Source organism: Talpa occidentalis, unplaced genomic scaffold (genome assembly GCF_014898055.3).
Source record: "Talpa occidentalis isolate TD23 unplaced genomic scaffold, MPIMG_talOcc4v2.1 talOcc4.4, whole genome shotgun sequence".
In the NCBI taxonomy this organism is placed as follows: Eukaryota; Metazoa; Chordata; class Mammalia; order Eulipotyphla; family Talpidae; genus Talpa; species Talpa occidentalis.
The window spans coordinates 107514975-107534212 of record NW_023604295.1 but is presented as its reverse complement, the minus strand read 5'-3'; the positions used below and the strand labels follow the sequence as shown (position 1 = coordinate 107534212).

Here is a 19238-nt window from a genome sequence, read left to right as displayed (position 1 = left end):
CAACTCCTCCATCAGGGAGGCCCATAAGTATAAATAATTTTACACGTCCAAAAATCTTTTCTGACGACAAGCTCCCACATCTGTTCATTATGGGATCCTTGGAAAGGTCAGTTAGACATTTTATTGTCCTGAAAGAAAATGTATATAATAATGACTTTTCCCCCCTAGTTTTACTGATGGTAAAATTAAGGTCCAGAATGACCGACTGGCTTGGTAAGTCGATGAAAAGTTGAGATGGCCCATACCAAGGTCACCCTGCATCTAGGTCAGTTCACTGTCCATGGCATAGATTTTCTAGAGCCTTTGCATCATCTTGGCTCCCTTGTAGCACAGACCAATCGCTCATCTATTTTTAGCAGACAAACCCACTGGGGAAGAGAGAAGCTAGCAAATGAAAGGCAGAGATCTGAGGCACAAGGGCAGAATGAATGTCAAAGGTGGGATAAAAGTGAAAAAATGAAAGGCCAAAGGGTCCTTAAGAAAAGTCCAGGATAACATTTAAGTAGATGAATTGCACTTTATTCACCAGAGCCTTTTCCTTCCATTTCCCTAATCCCACTACAAAGTCTGATTCCACAAGTGGCCTCTGGTTTGCCCTTTCCTAATGACATTATTGGATCTTACTCTGGAGTAACTAAAATAACAGTGACAATAACACCCTGATTAGACTTACTAGATTATAAACTCATTGAAGGCAAGGTCAGTTCAGACAAATTTTTTTTCTCCCACCAAGTTAAGCATGTTTGTTGAATAAGTGAAAAAGAAAATATTCACAAAGAGTGTGACTAGACCCTTCCCAAAGAAAAATTTTGTCTGCTATTTGGAGATCTGTTTCCAAGAATTGATCTTGAAAACCTGAAGGAGTTTTAGCAAGGTGCTTAGGATAATAGCACTTGACTAAACATGTAAATAAAATTTAGGAAATTTGCTCTCCATGAGCAAAAGAGGGACAGAAAGGAACTAGAGACTGTTCTTTGCCTAGTAGCATTTTGTGTGCCTGGCTTTTGGGAAGGAGCAGAGATGGCAGTTTAAGTTTGGGCTTGGGGTTGACTGAGAACTCTCTGGCTAGAATCACACAAATTTAGAAGCATACTAGACCTGAGAAACCATCCTACCAGGCACTCTTCATTTGCAGATGAAGAAACTGAGCCTGGGGATTGGGGTGGTTTGGGAGGGTTGTTATGCAGCTCCAGATCACTAAGCTACATGGTGGCATAGACTAGATCGAATAGTTTTCCATAGTGAATGAAGCAAAGTAGTAATACCTTTCTGTGCTAGAAAGTTGGCATTTCAAATCATTATTAAGGGCTACAGAATCATGCCTAGAAAATAAATGGGACAAAATAAACACTAAAAAGATCTGTGACAAACTCACAGACTGAAGAAACCTTCAGGCCATGCTTTTGAGATTGTTTGGTGATGTTCAGTCTATACTTTGAAGATTTTTCCATTGATTTTGAGTCCTGGCTTGATGGGCAGAGGTCGGCAGGGAAGAACAGACATTTCTCAATTTAATTTATAAATGTTGTCCAAGAATACACCAAAGGCACAGGCTTCTCTCTATGAGGAGTAGGAGACAGCCTCCTACTTCTTTGGAACATTCCTACTACCCAGTGGGAAGTTCCCCAATCAGCTGATGGAAAAATTCTAGCCAATAGGTTCAGGCAAATCCCATCATTCCTGTTCCCTTTGAACAGGGCACCTGTTCTGTGCCCAGAAAACAGGAAACCCTGACCTTTCTTTCCATCACCATTTAGATTAATTCATTAATGATTTTTCAAGTTTTATTCAGGCACTTTGGGACAGGTAGTGAGTCAGAGGTTGGCATGAACACCAGAATAGAAGTCACAGTCTTCTCTGGGGATCCTACCCTGGGCTTTAAATTCCCAGATCACACAACTTCCTAATTGGAAAGAAACGTTCTCAAACATGAAGAGGGGTTTTGCCAGGCCTGACAGTGACTAATATGGTGGGTCTAAGTACTGTCTGATAAAAGAGAAGTTGGATTTACATGTCACAGTGAATTTTTAAAGTAATTTCACCCCAAGGTTTACTGTTGAATAAAATCTCTCTCCTTGGGCAACATCACTGCAACTCCTGCGCTTCTTTAATTAAATTAACTTCGAAATGTCATTCAAACAACATCTTCCTTCCACACGCCTTTGTTTTCTCCAAGATCTACTTATTGACCTGTTTCATCTGGTTCCTGTATTAGATAGTTCTCCGTGAATCAGCTTGCAAATTCATTTGGAGACCAGTTTTATCATCTCTATAACCCCTATTGGATAGCCCTCTCATTGTATTCGTTTACCTGTGTACCAAATGGCCCACACAAATATAATACCAAAATATAAAGTAAAATAAAACATCCAGAGTGCTTACGTCGCGGCAGAATAAATAAAAAATTTGAATCTCGTTTGCTGAAATTCACACACCTGATAACTAATTCCGGGGTTGAGGAAAAAGGATTTCATTTTTTATTACTCTCAAAGATCAGGCATTCTCATTCCTAATTAAAGCAACTCGCGTTAAACACATTAAGCGCGAAGCTGCGGCGCCACGCCAGGGTGTGGGCGCGCAGGCGCGGGCACGCACTCGTGGGCACACTCACACGCGCCCGCCCACACCCGCTTCCGCGCGAATAGCCTGTGGGATTTACGGGCTTCGCCACCACGGATTTCTGTCAGGTGCAGAAAGCAGAAAGTCTTTGTTCGGTGGGCATTCTGCTCTCCCCGGATTTGGCATTTACCCGCCACGTGGACGCTGGGCGCGGGTCCCGCTGGCAGGGGAGACAAAGGCCCGCGAGTGCTGCCAGCGCGGCCCGCGCACGCCTCCCCAGCGCCCGCCACGCGCGTGGAATTGAACCTGCCTGCAAGTGAGAGACCCTTCCAAGAAATGTCATGCCAAAGCCCTGGTCAAGGCGTCGGCGTTCCCCTGGGTGGAGAGAGATCCCGGCCCGCCGGCCCGGCGGGGGCCCATTCCTGAGCTGCCCGCGACGCCCAAGATGAGCCGGGGACAGAGGGGGCCTGGGGATGGCTGGGTGGGTGAGCTCCGTGGAAAGGGCGGGAGGGAGTCCTTAGAGTCTTCCAGCCACCACAGCAGAATGAGAAAGCGGCCAGTGCCCTCCCCACCTGGAAGGTCTTGCAGTGAACCTCTGACAGCTGACCTCCCCCACGAGGGCTCGGGATCTGGGGTCCCGCGACCTGGTCGGCAGTTGTGGCTCCTTCCACGGCCAGAACTAGAGTGAACTCAAAATTTAAGGGGTGGGGGTGGAGGAGCCAGAAAGTGAGTGATCAAAATAAATATCTTAATGCAGTGCTTTATCAATTAAAAGTAATGCAAAAAAAAAAAAAAGCCAACCCCCAAAATACTAGATTTTAAACACACTGTCATGCAGAGCCATTTTGGAGCCCGAGGTACAAGGAAGATGCCCTCGGGTAAGAGGCGTCCTCCGCAGCTCTCCCCCTCACGGCCCACCCCGCGCGAGGGCGGGGGGATTCCCGGCGCAGTAGGAAGCGAGGGCGGGTCGAAGGGCTCGGATGTGAGGCCTCCTAGGCCGGGTTGGGGCCCCGGGGGCCGGGGTGCGATCTCCGCAGAGCTGCTGCGCTGGGAACAAAGGCGAAGCAAAAAGCAGAGTATGCGCGGAAGGGACCCCGCGGATTCGGGGGGCCCTGGCTACCGGGTCGGGTTTCCACGCGCGACCTGGAATGGAAAACTCGACCCCACTGAGGTCGCGAGCGAGTCATGCGACCCCCCCCCCCTTTGGTGGTTAATTCTCACTAACAAGGCTTGGCAAGATGTCGGGCGAGTAATTTTTGGCTTCTGTCAATTCCCCACCGCAGCGCGCAAGAAACCCTGTGCCAAAAGCGGCCTCTGGGAAATTCAAAGCATAAGTAAAAGTGGGGGCTCAGGGAGCGGGGGAGGGAGGTACCTGACCTGGAAAGAGAGATGCAAAGAAACCTGAATCATCTCCAGAGCCATTCAGTGCTTTCAAAAGGTCATTCTTTACGCGTTAAGTTCCCCTGCGTCTGGCTTCTCAGCAAATGTGGACCCTAATTGTCATTTCCTGAGAAAACAATTCACACGTGTGCAAGATGGGGCGAGGATTCCCCCCCAAACAGAGAGCGTCGGTCTTCCCCCACACCAGGGTTAAATAAACATCTTTAGGAAGCGTGGACGGGAGTGGAACCCCTGCCTTCCTCCGCAGGAACAACATTCCGGCAATTAATGCCTCCCTCCGGGTCGTAAAGCAACAAACCCCACACCTCACTCCTCTGACTGGGCTGGGGCGGGAGGGCTTTCTCTTTCATCTTCTAAGTTGAGGTTTGCCAACGTTCCTCGGGAAGCTATAAAACTGATTTAATGGCGCAAGATGAAAATCGATCACACGAATGCATAATCTAACGCCCGAGGAATCGCATTAAAAAGAAACAAACAAAACAACCCCGGCCGGGTGGGACGCGCCGGGAGAGCCCGGGCGAGCGGTGCCGGGCCCCGCGGGACGCGCAGCGGTGCCACATCCCGCGCTGCGCTCGGCGCCGGGGAGGGAACCCGCGACTTTAAGGGGGGGACCGTCCGGGGGGGAAGGCCGCCAAACTGCGCCCCGGCCTCCCTTAGGCCGGCTTCTCGGCTGCCTTTTCCCCTTTCAGGCCCGCGCCGCGGTGCTGCAGCGGGCGGAGCGGCGACCCCGGCGCTCGAGGGCCGCAGGAGGCGGCGCGCAGGCCGGGCCAGCGGACCGACGGCTCGAGGCGCCGCGCGCTCCATTCACAAAGTCCGGACGCGCGGCTCGCTCGGCGGTCGCAGGCCGCCTCCCTCTTCCTCTGGGTCCCGGTTTTATGAATGGGCCTGGCGGCAGCGCCGGCATCCTCTTTACTCCGCTCTTTGTGACGTCGCGCTCCCGTGACCGGCGCCGCGGCCGGCTCTCCATTCACGCGCGGGGGAGCGGGCGGGGCCTCCCGGAGGGGCGGGGGAGCCGGGCGGGGGCGGGCGCGCGCGCGCGCGGGGCCGCGGGGCGGGCGCGCCGCCCGGCCTGGAAAGAAGGCGGGGCCTGGCGAGGTAGTAATGCCTCTGCCCCCTCCCGGGGGGAGCCGAGGAGCATTAACAAATCTATAAACCGAGGAGGAAACTCTGGTCCGGGCAGTGCGCGGAGCTCCGGCTGCTGGTGGATCCGCGGCGGGAGCGCTGGTGCCGGCGCCGGCGGAGGCAGGAGCGGCGCGACGGGACGAGTACAATAGAGACGGCGGCAGGAGGCAGCGCTCGCCCCGCTCCCGTCAACACACTCCCCTCCGCTGCCACCGCGACCCGGCGCGGCGCGCGGGGCTGCCCGGTGCTCCTGGCCGCCGGGACTGCTATGTAACCGCGGGAGGAGAGACTGGGGAGAAGAGGTGCGCGCGGGGGAGCCCCTGGGGGGGCAAGTTTGCAGCCACTTTTCCACGCGCCGCCCTTAGTCCCCGCTCGCCCCTTCCTGCAGCGCGGCTGGCCCGGGCGTCTTTCGCCTCCAGCAGCCGCGGCGATCATGGTGACGGTGGAGGAGCTGCGGGAGATGGACTGCAGCGTGCTCAAGAGGCTGATGAACCGCGACGAGAACGGCGGCGGCCCGGGCGCTAGTGGCAGCCACGGCGCCCTGGGGCTGCTGAGCGGCGGCAAGTGCCTGCTGCTGGACTGCAGACCGTTCCTGGCGCACAGCGCGGGCTACATCCGAGGCTCCGTCAACGTGCGCTGCAACACCATCGTGCGGCGGCGGGCCAAGGGCTCGGTGAGTCTGGAGCAGATCCTGCCCGCCGAGGAGGAGGTGCGTGCCCGCCTGCGCTCCGGCCTCTACTCGGCGGTCATCGTCTACGACGAGCGCAGCCCGCGCGCGGAGAGCCTCCGCGAGGACAGCACCGTGTCGCTGGTGGTGCAGGCGCTGCGCCGCAACGCCGAGCGCACCGACATCTGCCTGCTCAAAGGTAAGCGCGGGGGCGCCGAGGCGAGCGGAAGGGCCGGGGGAGCGGGGCTTGCGCCCTGTTCGGTAGGGAGTGAATTGCTCAGAGCGGCTCGAGGCTGCTGGGATCCCCGCGCCGTCTTTTGTGCGTGTTGGTGGACACGGGTTTGCAAGGTTTTTTGCGTATTTGTGTGCAAGTTCGAGCTCCTGAAGTCCTTGGAGACGGGGAGGGCTTGTTTTCCGCCGTCACCTGCAATTCCACATCCTTCCCGGCGGTTGTGCATTTGTTTACACTCGTTAACGGTTTGGCCCTGTGGTCTGAGCGACTCATCGTTTGCGTTACCCACCCTCCGGTGCGCCCAAATGCGCAGTGCGGGTGGGGACGGGATAGGCCTGCGGGTTTTCCGTGAGCAGACCCTGCCCTGAGTCCGACCCTGAGGACCCGAGAGGTGGGTACGAGGGTGAGCGCGGAGGTGGGTTGCGCCCCGCGAATTCGTTTGGAGGCCCGCCTTCAGTGCGCGCAGTGGGGGAGATCGGGTTGCGGACATTGTGTGGGGCGATCTGTATCTCGTTTCCAGCTGCTCAGCTCCCAGCTCCGCCTGGAAGGTGGCCAACTCCTCCTGCGTTGGGCAAGACCCGGACTCCGGGACCAAGGGACTGAGTTTGGGGACCGCCAGGCGGAATCCAGCCTCTGCACTTCAGGCAGCGGAGGACGACGACCTTTTGTTCAGACCCGATTCTCCACTATCTCGTGGCGGTGCGCGCTCGATTGTAGTGCACCCTGGCGAAACTTTTCGGGCTGGGAGCTCTTGTCAAATCTGGAGGTCAGAGACCCGGCTGGGCTGGGTGCTGTCCGAGCCACCGGAGGGACGCGGCGTCTGCCACACCTGCCGGGCCCTAGTCCTCAAATGCCTCCGTTTGGGGGGCGCGGACCGGCTGGCTGGTGGGGTAGGGGCGCCCCCTGCGGCGCTGCGCCCCTTCCTCCCGCTGCTGCATTCCGCGCATTCTTTCGCTCCCCGTCGGGTCCTCTGGACCCGCAAGGCGCTTCAGACCCCCGCCATCAAAGAGCCGCTTTTCCCCTTGCAGGCGCCCCTGGCCCCCCACCCCCTTCCTTTCTTTTGCTCTTAGGTACGGCTCGCCCTAGAGGAAGGGAGACGGTAGGGGGGAAGAGGGGCGGAAATTTGCCCCGCTCTCTCCCTCCCTCTCCTCCCAATCTAAAAAGTACAACAAAACCGCTCAGTGCGGACGATCCGGGTTTGCCCCTGGTGAACAGCGGGGGGCTTTGTTCTCGGCTGTAGTTTCCTGGCCATTTGACCTGTCAGCTGCTGGGGAAATGCTGCTGTTGACCTTTGGTTGAACTACTAAGGCGATTTTGCTGATTTTCCATTCTCCGTGAGGGCTGCCTTTTGCACCTCCAACCGAGCCCAGTCCTCCGGGCTCCCCAAAGCGCTTTAAGACAAAGTGTCAGGCGGGCGATTTTGCACCCGAAGCACCGGCTGCCGCGCCGCCAGCGCTGGGCGCGAAGGACCCGCCGACTTCACCTGTCCTGGGTGCGGGTCGGTGCCCGGGAGCCGGGTGGCGGGCGCGAGTCCATCGTACTCGCCTTCGGCCGTCTTGTGTGAGGCGGGAGCAGGGGGTATAGGCTGCAGAGCATGCCTGCCCTCTCTTGCCTGCTCTTGGCGTTTGTGGCAAAGGGACAAATTTCTCAGGAATTAAAATCCCTTTAAGTGACAGGGGTTGGCCAGGGGGTTCTCCGTGCCGCGCTGCCCTCGAGTCTCTCCCGCTTCCGAGCGGGAGCGCCCTGCATTCTCTACCGGCCCCTGAACCTAGGACCCTTCTCGATAGGGTAGATCCACGTGGAGTCTGGGCTCGTTTTGTTTTGTTTTGTTTTTCTTCCTGGAAGAAATCCGGAGGGGACCGCCCCAGAGGGGCAGCTCCTCAGGGGCCCGGGGCTTCCGGGCGCACGGACACTTAGGGCAAACTCCTGGGTGGGGAGGCATATTTTAAAGGTTTCCTGGTCAGGCTCTCGGCATCTCCTTGATCCCCTGAATCTGGCTAGGAGAGTCTTCAGCCAGACCCATTGGGAGAGCTGCCAGGCTGTTGACCAGCGCAGTGAGGCAAGTGCTAATATAAGGACAGGGGAAGGACAGGGCCTCTGGGTAAAAAAATGAGTCCCTGTCGGCTGGCGAGGTGCCTGGCCAACGGAAAAGAAGTGTTCTAAGGGCTGCCCTTTCTCCAGGCCTGCTCTGTCTGTTGTCTTGACCTGGTGCGGGTCAGGAGCTGGGCCCTCTGCATTGGATATCCTCGGAGAGGGAGCGTCTAGGCCTGAGCCCAGGTTGTATAGTTTCTTTCAGGATCAGACCCTGGCAATAGCCAGGAGAGGTTACAAGCAAAAGGAGCTTACTTTTGGAAGCAGCCGCCTGAAATGAACAGGATGGAGGGGTGGGGTGGGGGGACAGATCTTCCAGATTGTTCTGTAGCTGCGGTAGGATATCTTTGAGGTTAACTGGGTCATATTCTGTTTAACTTGAGTTTATTTTTATATGTCTGCTAAGCAGAGAAGGTCCTAACACAGCTTGGTTTCCTTTTTGCCTTCTAATGAGAAGGCTTCCCTAGTGAGAACAGAAAGGAATGGGCAGCATCTGCCCCACACTGCTACAGAAAGGTGCAGGCTGGGGGAGGAGAGGCCAATTCTTGGGATTCATTTGCCCCACTGAGGCAAATCTGGGTTCTGGGGAGGGAACTCTAGAGACAGGGAACCAAAGGGAAATGGTGGGCAGCTAGGGAAGAAAAGCCCCCTCAGATGATCTTTAGAATTCAGTGCCTGAATTGATTAGAGGTTGAGTGATTTGATTCCCACTGGAGTTGTTATTTCATTCTGCAGCTAATGGGACTTTCTGGACTCTGCTTCATTAGGTCCTGGTGGAAGTGGAGAAGTGGTTTGTACATAAGCGAGCCAGGAAGGTCCCATTGTCTGTCCACCTCCTGGAGGGACAGTAAAGACAGACCAGCACATTCCAAAGTTCTGTTACCCTTCCCAGCCATGGGGGAACCTGCTTCTACCAATGAATTGCATTAGAAAATAGGATTTTTCGATTTCTGCCACTTTGAAGAGCAATTGGTTACTCGTTGCAGGTAGTTAATAACTAATACCACAGGGAAGAATTCATAATTGAGAGTAACTTTGTTTAATATTAATAAATGCTACTTAACTGTTATATTTCCTAATATTACCCACGTTTTGCTAACTGTAATACCCCAGATAACTACATTTTTTTTGCTCATAAAAGATTTTCATTGGGGTAGAGCTCTTCTTTTTAGCTTATCTTATTTAAATCCGGTGAGACATTTGTAAGGATCATTTAGAAACTTGAGCTTTTAAGATTTTATTACAGTATATATAGCTCCTTTGAAATTCCTTTCGTCTTCCCAAATCCTTCCAATGAGAGTTTTAGACTCCCCTGGTCATTAGCGAAAAACAAAAAAAGAGCATTTTCTTATTCCAATCGAAGTCATACTTCACCTTCAATATAAAATATCTGTTACGCAGATTTCAGGTTTAAAAACATTATCTTTCCTTCTATCTAAATATCATTTCAGTTCATTTTCTTTTTTAAAAAAAAGATTTATTTTTATTTATTTATGCATACAAGAACTGGGGTGTAGGCCAGAGGTACGAGGGTGAGAGGATTCACCAGAGTGGGCAGCAGATCTGGCAAATCTACTGAAATACACTGCTGAGGGGAGCAGCAGGCGAGACAGGAGAGCTCTACAGTGCTGGGGGATCAAACTTACACCGCTGTGGCCATTGCTTCATAGCGCTGAGACTTTAACTCCTGCGCCACCAGGGAGCCCCTTCAGCTCATTTTTTAATGTCTGTTCTTATTCAAATTCCGATTTAAAAGTTCCCCATGAGCTGTTTTGAGAAATCGGGAGGATCAACAAGACATTCTAGCTTCTCTTCTCAGGTAGGAACTCATTCCCATAGTGCCCAGGTCTGGCAATACAGTTTCTGGCTGGACACTTCCTACAGAAAACAGCCACTGGGTAGTGATGAATAAGGGGAGAGGGAACACTCAACTTGCAGCCTGGATGAGCCTCGCAATCCGGGTGTGTGTTCTCTGTCTCACTCTCTAGCCCCAGTCACCCATCATAGTTCCCCAGGAGATCACTGGCATCAAACACCAGAGCTCAGGGACACCAAGGCTGCCCACTCTCCCTTCCAAAGGGAAGGCAGCTTTTCTCCTTGCAAATAGGACAGAATTGCCTTTGACAGCAGAGGACTGGGAATATTAGAATGACAAAAAATGGGAGGCCTTAAAGATAATTTTGAACCCCTATTGTAATTCAGTAAAGAATTAATGAATGTAGCAAACTATTTTTTTGAATCCTTTTCTGTGGATGCTTCCAACCAACTGAAGTAGCTAAAGACAGGGTGGAGGTATTAATTCAGTGAAAACCAGATCTTTCTGAACCCCATTACAGCTCCCTTGTTCTTGTCTTCCATGCTTAGAGGAGAGGTGGGCTGAAATGAGGAATGAACCTGGAGAAAAGGAGGGAGAAAGCGTGGCCTTCTTAAAAAGCCAAGAAATTCCCTTGCACAATCAGGCCATCTGAAACCAGATAGCCAGTTTCCTTGCTGGAAGGCAGTTCCCGCCTAACAAAGAGGAAGCTTGACGGGAAGAAAAGTTCACTCTCCAACGGAAGCCAGCTTGCTGAATGTAGGAGATAGCACAGAAGGCCTGGGAGGGACTGCAAACAAGATCCAGCCGAGTGTGGCTTTCAGTGTCAGCCAGCGGGCCCAAGACCTGCAGGTCTGTGCATGGGGTCTCAGAGGAGGAAGCCCATGTAGGTATATTTTAAATGTTTCTCAGCATTTACCTGGGCGCATACTAAACACACATATTAATTGAAGTCCTCAGAGCCAAATGACCTTCAAGTGACTTTCTTGCTGAGCAGCACTTACTTGTATTGCTAAGTTGTCCCTGAGAGCAAGGCCCTGGTCCTGCCTGAGAAGCGGTGGTAGTCTGAGCATTGAGAGGGTAATAGGCAAAGAGTGGCAGTCACATGAAGCCCATGACCAGTCACCACCACAGTTCAGTCCTCCCCATCACAGACCCCATTAGAGTGCCCTTATGGCGACATGACCAGCCTGTTCTTTCAAAGGCACTTTTTCACGCATCCTCTCTGCAAGCCCCCCTCCGTGGGCAGGGGGACTATGACCATTGGGTCCTTGTTCTCAGTAAGCCTTAAAAAAATTGCCTTGCTGGTATGACTATGTGGGAGGAAAAGAAAAGAACAGAGTTTAACTGTAGATGTAGTTATTCAAGAAAGTAGGGTGAATGGGCCTCCCCTGGTGGCGCAGCGGTTGAGTGCTGGGCTGCGAAGCTGCCCGCAGACTCTGCAGCGTCGGTTCGATCCCCGGCCCACTGGCAAGGGTCCCACATGGCTTGACAGACCTCTCCTGCCATGCCTGCTGCTCCTCTCAGCAGTGTATTTGTCAGTCTGCCTGTTCTGTTCCCCGCTCTGGCTCTGGTGAATTCTCTCACCTTCTCGCGCTTCTGACTGTACCCAGTGCTTGTATAAATAAATAAATAAATCTTTAAAAAAAATAATAAAGTAGGGTGAAAAATTCTATTCTCTCCCCCACTAGACTCTCAAATGTTAAGAAAATGCAAACTGGAAGAATACATTCTTAAGTAAGGACATGGAAAAAATGGTCAAAATTAGTCAGAATAGCTGATAAACAATTACATTCAGTAGGATGTGGAAAGACAGGTCAAAATTCATTGGCATACGTGTTAGGACATTTCATTTAGAAGATAGAATTGCAAATCATAGGCACCTGCTGTGTAAAGTTTGCAATTAAGTAGATAAGAGAGACATGAGATCACAGATACTGGCATTTAGAGGATATTTGTAGTGTGAAATCCTTAGATTTTTGAGGGTGAGCAGACAGAGTTGGGGGAAATGTGGCTTGTGTCACCCTTAGTGAGCACTTCCTCTCCACGGTGGCTGTCATCCATATTATGGGCCTTGTGGCGTGAGGGCCGAATGCTTCCCTATCTGCACCACCTTGCTTCAGTGCCTGGCCCATCCTCCAAGGGTCTAGTCATCCAAGGCCCTGGATGAGTGCAGCTCGTTGGCCCCCCAGAAGGAGCTCCTTTGGTGTTCGTCCTTGTAACAACCAGTCATGGACCCTCAAAAGCTAGTGACAGCTCAGCAGGGAAAAACCCTTTCATTGCTGTCACCTAAAGGGGTGCAGCCTTCCCTTTGCTGTCTCTGGGGCCGATCTGCTTCTTCACTTAGTTCTTTTCTGCTTGTTCTTCAGTCTCCCAGAGGGAGCTGACTTTTCACTAATCATTTTTCTCTGTTGTGATGGTATCTTTTGTCCTCTTATGAGCAGCCTGGGGGAGGTGACACTTGTCCTGGTGTGGCCTCTGGGTCATCTCTGTCCTTTCCACTTTGCCACTTGCCCCTGACAACCCCTGGGGTCACCTGCTGGCTCATAGCGCACACAGCAGATTGACTGATGACCGACCAGGGAGGCAGCGGATATCCCTGACTGGGAAGGGAGACAGGGCTCAGGAAGTGTGGTATCTGCCCTTCCTCTGTCTAACTACCAAGCCTTCAGACTACAACTGGAGAAAATAATGCCCGGGAGGAGAGGACTGTCCCAGCATCTAGGTCTGTAATGTCCCTTGCAGGTTCCCAAAAGGGAAACCTACATTATATGCCTCCTTGAGGCCCAGCCCAGAGCGCGGACTGTTTCAACCATTTGAAGGACTAGAATGGATGTTACCTTACATTTTTCTTTTCTTTTTTTTTTTTTTTTTGAAGATTTATTTATGCATACAAGAAACCAGGGTACAGGCCAGAGGTGCAAGGGGTGAGATGATCCACCAGAGACGGAGTGGGGAACAGAAAAGGGAGATTGACTGAAATACACTGCTGAGGGGAGCAGTGGGCGAGTCACAAGAGGTCTGCTGCGCCATGTGGGTTGCTCCCTGGCTGGGGATCGAACTTGTGCTGCAGTGGCTGCCCTAAGTTTCATAGGTTGCATCCTAACCTCTTGCGCCACCAAGGAGGCCCCTCTTTCCTCACATTTCAACGGACCGGGAAGAGGTGTTTGAGTGCAGCACTATGCAGCACAATGAAGCTATCTACAGCCTCTGCAATGCTGGTTCAATCCCTGCTGGCTGCGGAGCAACCCACATGGCGGGGCAGACATGCCTGACTGTTGCACCGGCTGCTCCCCTGAGCATTGTATTTCGTCAGTCTTCCTGTTCTTTTCCTCGCTGTCTCTGGTGAATCCTCTCACCCTATCACACATCTGGCCTGTACCCCAGTTCTTGTATTAATAAAATAAATCTTAAAAAAAAGAAGGAAACACATTCTCTCAACCACTCTGCGGCTGTCTGCTTCTGCTGCTGTCAGGGCGGTGCTCCTCTGTGACCTTGGAGGCAGGTCCTGGCACCCCTGTGGCCTCCCATTTGCCCTCCGGCAGTTTTGCTTGTTGGGCGAGCTTCAGGGGGGCACTACACTCAATGTTTCACATTTCTTTGGGGGAAAAAGGTGTTCTCATAGTTCAAATTATATTATAAACACGAATCTCATTTTAAAATCCTGGAAAGTATGGAGAGTAACTGGTGATGGTATTTTATTATAGATGTTCATTGGTTTGTTGATTTATCCATTTCCCCTTCTACTTGTTCCAAAGTGGGAGAATTGACCGAAGTTTCCTGTCCTAGGGACTTCAGCTAAATATACTCGCTGGCTCTTCTGCCTCCCATTCCAGTCTCTGCATTTGCTGCAGCAGTGTTTGCCACACTGTAAGGCTGGGGGCTTTGGGAGTGCTCAAGGGAGGGCGGGTGCCCTGTGATGAGAGACCACCGGGGCCACCAGCTCGTCTGAAGCAGGAGATCCTGGGCCCTCTAACAGGTTTTTCCACCCAGGAAGGCTGGTCATCGTGACTCAGCAGGCGCGTGGGCCCAGCCCATGACCAGAGAGATGTCCTCTAGATCCTGAGGGGGGGAGTGGAAGAAGTCTCCAGACAGAGAGGAAAAAATGCATGCCCCGTGTCCTGTAAGCCTTGTGATGTGGCAAAGAACCATTCTCCTTACTCTGAAAAGCATGTTTCTAGGGTTGGGATTAGGGGCCAGGCATTGCCTAACCGTCACGTGTCTGCATATGGGAGGATTACTGGGAACAGTTACGGGGTCCATGAGCCCGTTGTCTTGGTCATAAAGAGCATGCGAGCTACATGCCCGGCTGTCAGTTGAATGGGTCAGTTAAAGAGGTTCTTCTACTGAATTTTTGGTTCGGCAGAAACTGCAAAATAAAAATACAAGTGGGGCATTGTCAGTCGATGTTAGGTTACCCACAAAGCGTCGTTCCAGAGATGACAAGAGAACCAGAGGTAGCGGCTGCGTGTGCTTCCCTGGGTGTTTCGCTGTCCACCTCTCTGGAATGTCTGTCACCCCTAGCCCACCCTTCAACCCCACCCCACTCAGTTGGTGCTTTTCTGGTTGGCACTAACATTATTCTACATAATTTCTCCTTTTACCTTTTTTTTTTTTTACTTAAAAGACTTCCCTCCCCGGAAGAAGATCCCACAGATAACTATTCCAGGGCTTAGCAACTCGCAGGTCAGGAAATCCTCCCTTGCCCCAAATCTGTGTAGCAAGAGGGATTTATTTAGATTTAAGCCCATTTCCTCTTGTTTTGGCCCCTTGTTGATGAAACAGCTGTTCAGGAGGCCGTGGGATTGGCATCTGTTCTGTTGCTGAGATCCAGAAGGACTGGTGCAAGCGCGGTTTTCTTTCTTCTCTCCCGCACCGGAGAACTTCTCCAGTGGACGGGTTGGAGCTGAGGGGATGGCAGACATCTTCCAGGCCTTCATGTCCCTGGAAGCCCAGTGGCCATTCGCACTTAATGCTTTGTCATCACCCTAAGAAACCCCAGCAGGAAGAGTCCTTTCTGAGCACCCTTCCACATCTTTCTTGCTGTATCTGCACCTCAAATGAAGTTTTGTCCATAAAGCTTTCATTCCTGATTTCAGGATGTAGTTCTGACGGAAGGTGGATGCTGTCCTGCATCTTTGAGCGCCTTCAAGGATGTTATCTTTGGGCCCACAGCGCCACCCCGTGGCAAATGTAATCCAGCACTCCTTATTCTGGGGTGGAATTCAAGTTCTTTCTGGCTCCCTCCACAGTGAGGTGACTCCATTAACCTTAACTAATTTCTTCTTTATAGGTGGCTATGAAAGGTTCTCCTCCGAGTACCCAGAATTCTGTTCCAAAACCAAGGCTCTGGCAGCCATTCCACCGGCTGTGCCCCCCAGCACCTCAGAACCTTTGGACCTGGGCTGTGGTTCCTGTGGAACCCCACTGCATGACCAGGTAAACTAGGGCTCAGAGCTCAGGAGCCTGGGGGCCATGAGGGGCTGATTTGCAGAGTTCTGCTTCTTAAAGGTGTTGGATGCAGTGCCTTCGCCGGGATGGGATGTCAAGTAGGGCCCTTTGATTCCTTGGAATTCTTCCCCTCTCTCTCTTACTACCATCTCTCAAGAAACATCATAACAGACATTAAAACAGCATGAAGACCTGACTCCCTAGAGTTACATGTAGACAAGTGAGGAAGCCTGCTGAAGTGGATCTTTGCATCCTGCAGTGCAGGGAGCCGAGGGGAACACCCTTTATGAAGAAATGGCCTGTAGAGCCCTTCTTCCCCCAGGACCATCCCTCATGTACCAATTATAAGTGCTACATGGAGATAAATGGTCAGCTAGACCTTCTGCCGAGAAAATCGGACTAAACCACTACATAGCTTACAACCCCACCCCTTCGAGTCCCTTGGTTTTACATGGAGAGGGATGGAGAGGGAGAGAATTTATGGGCCCAGCAACTCCCTAAGCCCCAGATCACGTGTGTTGATTTGACTCATAAAAATGTCATTAAGGCAATATTACCTCATTTTGCCAAGATCCCTCCTTTTTTCTGTATGTCTGAGAAGCCATCTGTTTTTGATGTGCCAAGAGAAGCCATACCCAACCGAATGAGCCCCTGAACCACACAAATCATTTGGTGATTAACGGTGTAAGCTCTTTATATCACAGTTGGTTGGTAGGGTTGGTATTGTGTCTGCTGCTCCCCTGGCAGGGGAGGGGCTGCCGGAAGCAGCAGGTGAGCCTACAAGGCCTTACCTGTCCTGGCTTTGCTGCCCACAGCAGAGCACAGCATAGAGGGGGGCGAAGTGCCGCTCAGCCCCTAGCTCCCTCCAGGAGCCCCAGGATTAGGGTAGCCTCACGGCCGATGAAAGCCCACCCTAGACTGGCTTTCCTCTTCCTGTGCACCAGGCACCCCGACCTTTTCCTGGCTGCCTTGTACTTAGAATATTTCTTTTCTGGTGCAGGGAGGTCCTGTGGAGATCCTCCCCTTCCTCTACCTCGGCAGTGCCTATCATGCTGCCCGGAGAGACATGCTGGACGCCCTGGGGATCACGGCCTTGCTGAATGTCTCCTCCGACTGCCCAAACCACTTTGAAGGACACTATCAATACAAATGCATCCCGGTGGAAGACAACCACAAGGCTGACATCAGCTCCTGGTTCATGGAAGCCATCGAGTATATTGGTAGGTGGGCCCGGGCCTGGGTGACGGGCGTCCCAGCCTGGGTGGGGGAATGGGAAGAAACCACTTAAGTGCTGAAGGAAGGACTTAGCAGTGATTTATCCAGGATACTCCTATTTCCTCTTTTTCTCCAGAGGAAGAAATACCCACAGGGTATTGTGTTGGGCTTGGGTAGGAAGACAGACTCCTGTGGCCAGGCTGGTAGTTCACAGCCAGTAAGCTTTTCCTCGCACATTTCCCCAGAGCCACATGATAAGGCTTTGGGGATGGGGCGGAAGACAAAGGGAGTGTTGGATTACTGTGTTTCACAAATGAGAATCCTTGTTAGATGTGTTGGGCCATACTTGGCTTTCGCAGGTGATTCTCCCAAGTGCAGTGCCTTTGCTGGTTGAGTCTCCAAAATACCACACGGGGCCTTTCCCGCCCCTGCTCCCAACCCTGACCCTTACCCCTGCTCATCCAAACGGTGTTGTCGTTATTTTGCCCTTGGGAGAGCCCACCGCCCCATATTTCTGCACACTTCTGCCTCCCCTGACTCATGTTCTGACTCAGGCCGCTGCCCCTGCCATTGGGTGAGGGTCGCGAGTGTGGCCCGGGGCACTAACACTGTCCGGCTCTCCCTCGCAGATGCGGTGAAGGACTGTCGCGGGCGGGTGCTGGTGCACTGCCAGGCGGGCATCTCGCGCTCGGCCACCATCTGCCTGGCCTACCTGATGATGAAGAAGCGGGTGCGGCTGGAAGAGGCCTTCGAGTTCGTCAAGCAGCGGCGGAGCATCATCTCGCCCAACTTCAGCTTCATGGGGCAGCTGCTGCAGTTTGAGTCGCAGGTGCTGGCCACGTCCTGCGCGGTGGAGGCCGCCAGCCCCTCCGGGCCCCTGCGGGAGCGGGGCAAGGCCACCCCCACGCCCACCTCGCAGTTTGTCTTCAGCTTCCCGGTCTCGGTGGGTGTGCACGCGGCCCCCAGCAGCCTGCCCTACCTGCACAGCCCCATCACCACCTCCCCCAGCTGCTAGGGCCGCTCTCCAGCACCCCAAAACCAGAGTCGGCATTCTGCCAGAGTTGGGTGGGCGGCATGTGGGTGGCGGCAAGTTGGGACAGACCAGCTGGGGGCAGGCGACCCAGCCCCTTCCACTTCATCTCTCCTTGGCCAGCCACCGGCCAGCTCTAATGGCAATAAGGACTTTGAATACTTACTAAAAACAAACAAAACACTCCAACTTAGAGCAATAATGGCTGCCTTTAGTAGGCAGGGAAGACCTTGGTTGGCTTGTGTGTCAGTTTTACTTTTTCAGATAGGAATTTCTTACCTCATTTTTTTAAGCAGTAAGGCTTGAAGTTGAGAAACCCACAGATCCTGGCAAATGTGCCCACCCAGTTTTATTAAGGGGGGAGGGAGGGAGGGGAAGGGACAAGAAGAAAACAAGTTTGCCAGAAGTGCCTGGTTCTGCGTGTTTGGTCCTATTTTGCTGTCATTGTTGTTAGTTACAGGATTTTTTTCTCTCTCTTTTTTTTAAAGAAACCTTTTAGGACATGGTTTCCCTTCCCCCCTCCAAGTCACCCACAGGTGAATAATTAAGCTGAATAATAAATCAAAGTATTTATTAAGAATTTCTTCAGAGTGTGAGTCTAGTGACAGCGAGCATATTTATGTTGATGTCCAACAGCAGAGCACAAGAGCATGCAGAGGTCCAGGTGGCTGGGACGCCAGTGGTGTGGCAGGTTTGGACACTGGCAAGATGATCCACTTGCTTTTGTTGCCACTGAGAAGGGTGTGAGAAGGAAGAAAGGGAAGGATTACTTTTTAATTACTTTTAAGCTGGTTCCAGCGGGGACCAGGACAGCGATTTTTAACCACAACAGTCCAGCCTTTATCACTGATGATCAACAATTCCGCTGGGCAGTGGGAGCAGCGAGAGCCTTTTTCTCATGAACCTGCCTGAGGACTGGCATCATCTGCGACCAGTGACATAACACACAAGGTGCTCCTGCAAAATTGGGTGCCATTTGGATTTCTGATAGCAAGTCACTTGGCAAAGCCACTGGGAAAAGCAACTGACTAGAGACAGACCTGAAGGAATCCTTTTTGTCGGTGGAAGCACCATCTTTTCTCATTTGCATAAGTCGGAGTTGTTAATTTTAGGGGGTCTACCTGAGACAACACGTACAACCAAGAAATTTTCGTGTTCTTAAAATTCCTGGTTAAGGTGAATAATTTTAAAGGCCCTCTGGAATAGGAGGAGGGAAGTGGACATCACATTTCAGGTCTCCTTGAAGTCCAGCAGGAGTGAGGAGTCGGCAGGCTGCTTGCCACCTGGGTACTGGGTGTCAGGGTTTGGGCATTGTCGGTACTCGGGAGCCATTTCAGAATCCTTTGTGGGGATGATGCCATTTTGAGGCAACTTTCCAAATGAAGGAATGGCTTTTGGAGGGAGAAGGATGTTTTTTTCCGGGTCGGTCTTGGGGGGAGGGAAGAGGGAACAAGCTACTTGTTATTTCATTTGTAGTATTGTGGAACAGTGTTATGGAGTGCCAGATTAGCGGTAATTGCAAACTTGTCTAGAAATGAGAGCATGTTTGTGGTTTTTTCCTTTTAAGCCCTTTGAGAGTCTAGATCTAAAACTTTCCTGCCCACCCATAAGTAACTTCAGGCCTCTGTGCCTGAACTGTGTTGGGATGCTCTTCCGC

The 19238-nt window shown here is 52.2% G+C and overlaps 1 protein-coding gene across 1 annotated transcript; it reads left to right on the top strand.

The window, feature by feature from the left end:
• The first annotated feature begins 5029 nt into the window (after positions 1-5029).
• On the top strand, positions 5030-18072 carry DUSP4 (dual specificity phosphatase 4). The gene is made up of 4 exons (XM_037525997.2): positions 5030-5948; positions 15179-15324; positions 16337-16556; positions 17181-18072. Exons 1-4 carry the CDS (start codon positions 5516-5518, stop codon positions 17564-17566), a joined length of 1185 nt encoding a protein of 394 aa, XP_037381894.1. The 5' UTR covers positions 5030-5515; the 3' UTR covers positions 17567-18072.
• Positions 18073-19238: the final 1166 nt, after the last annotated feature.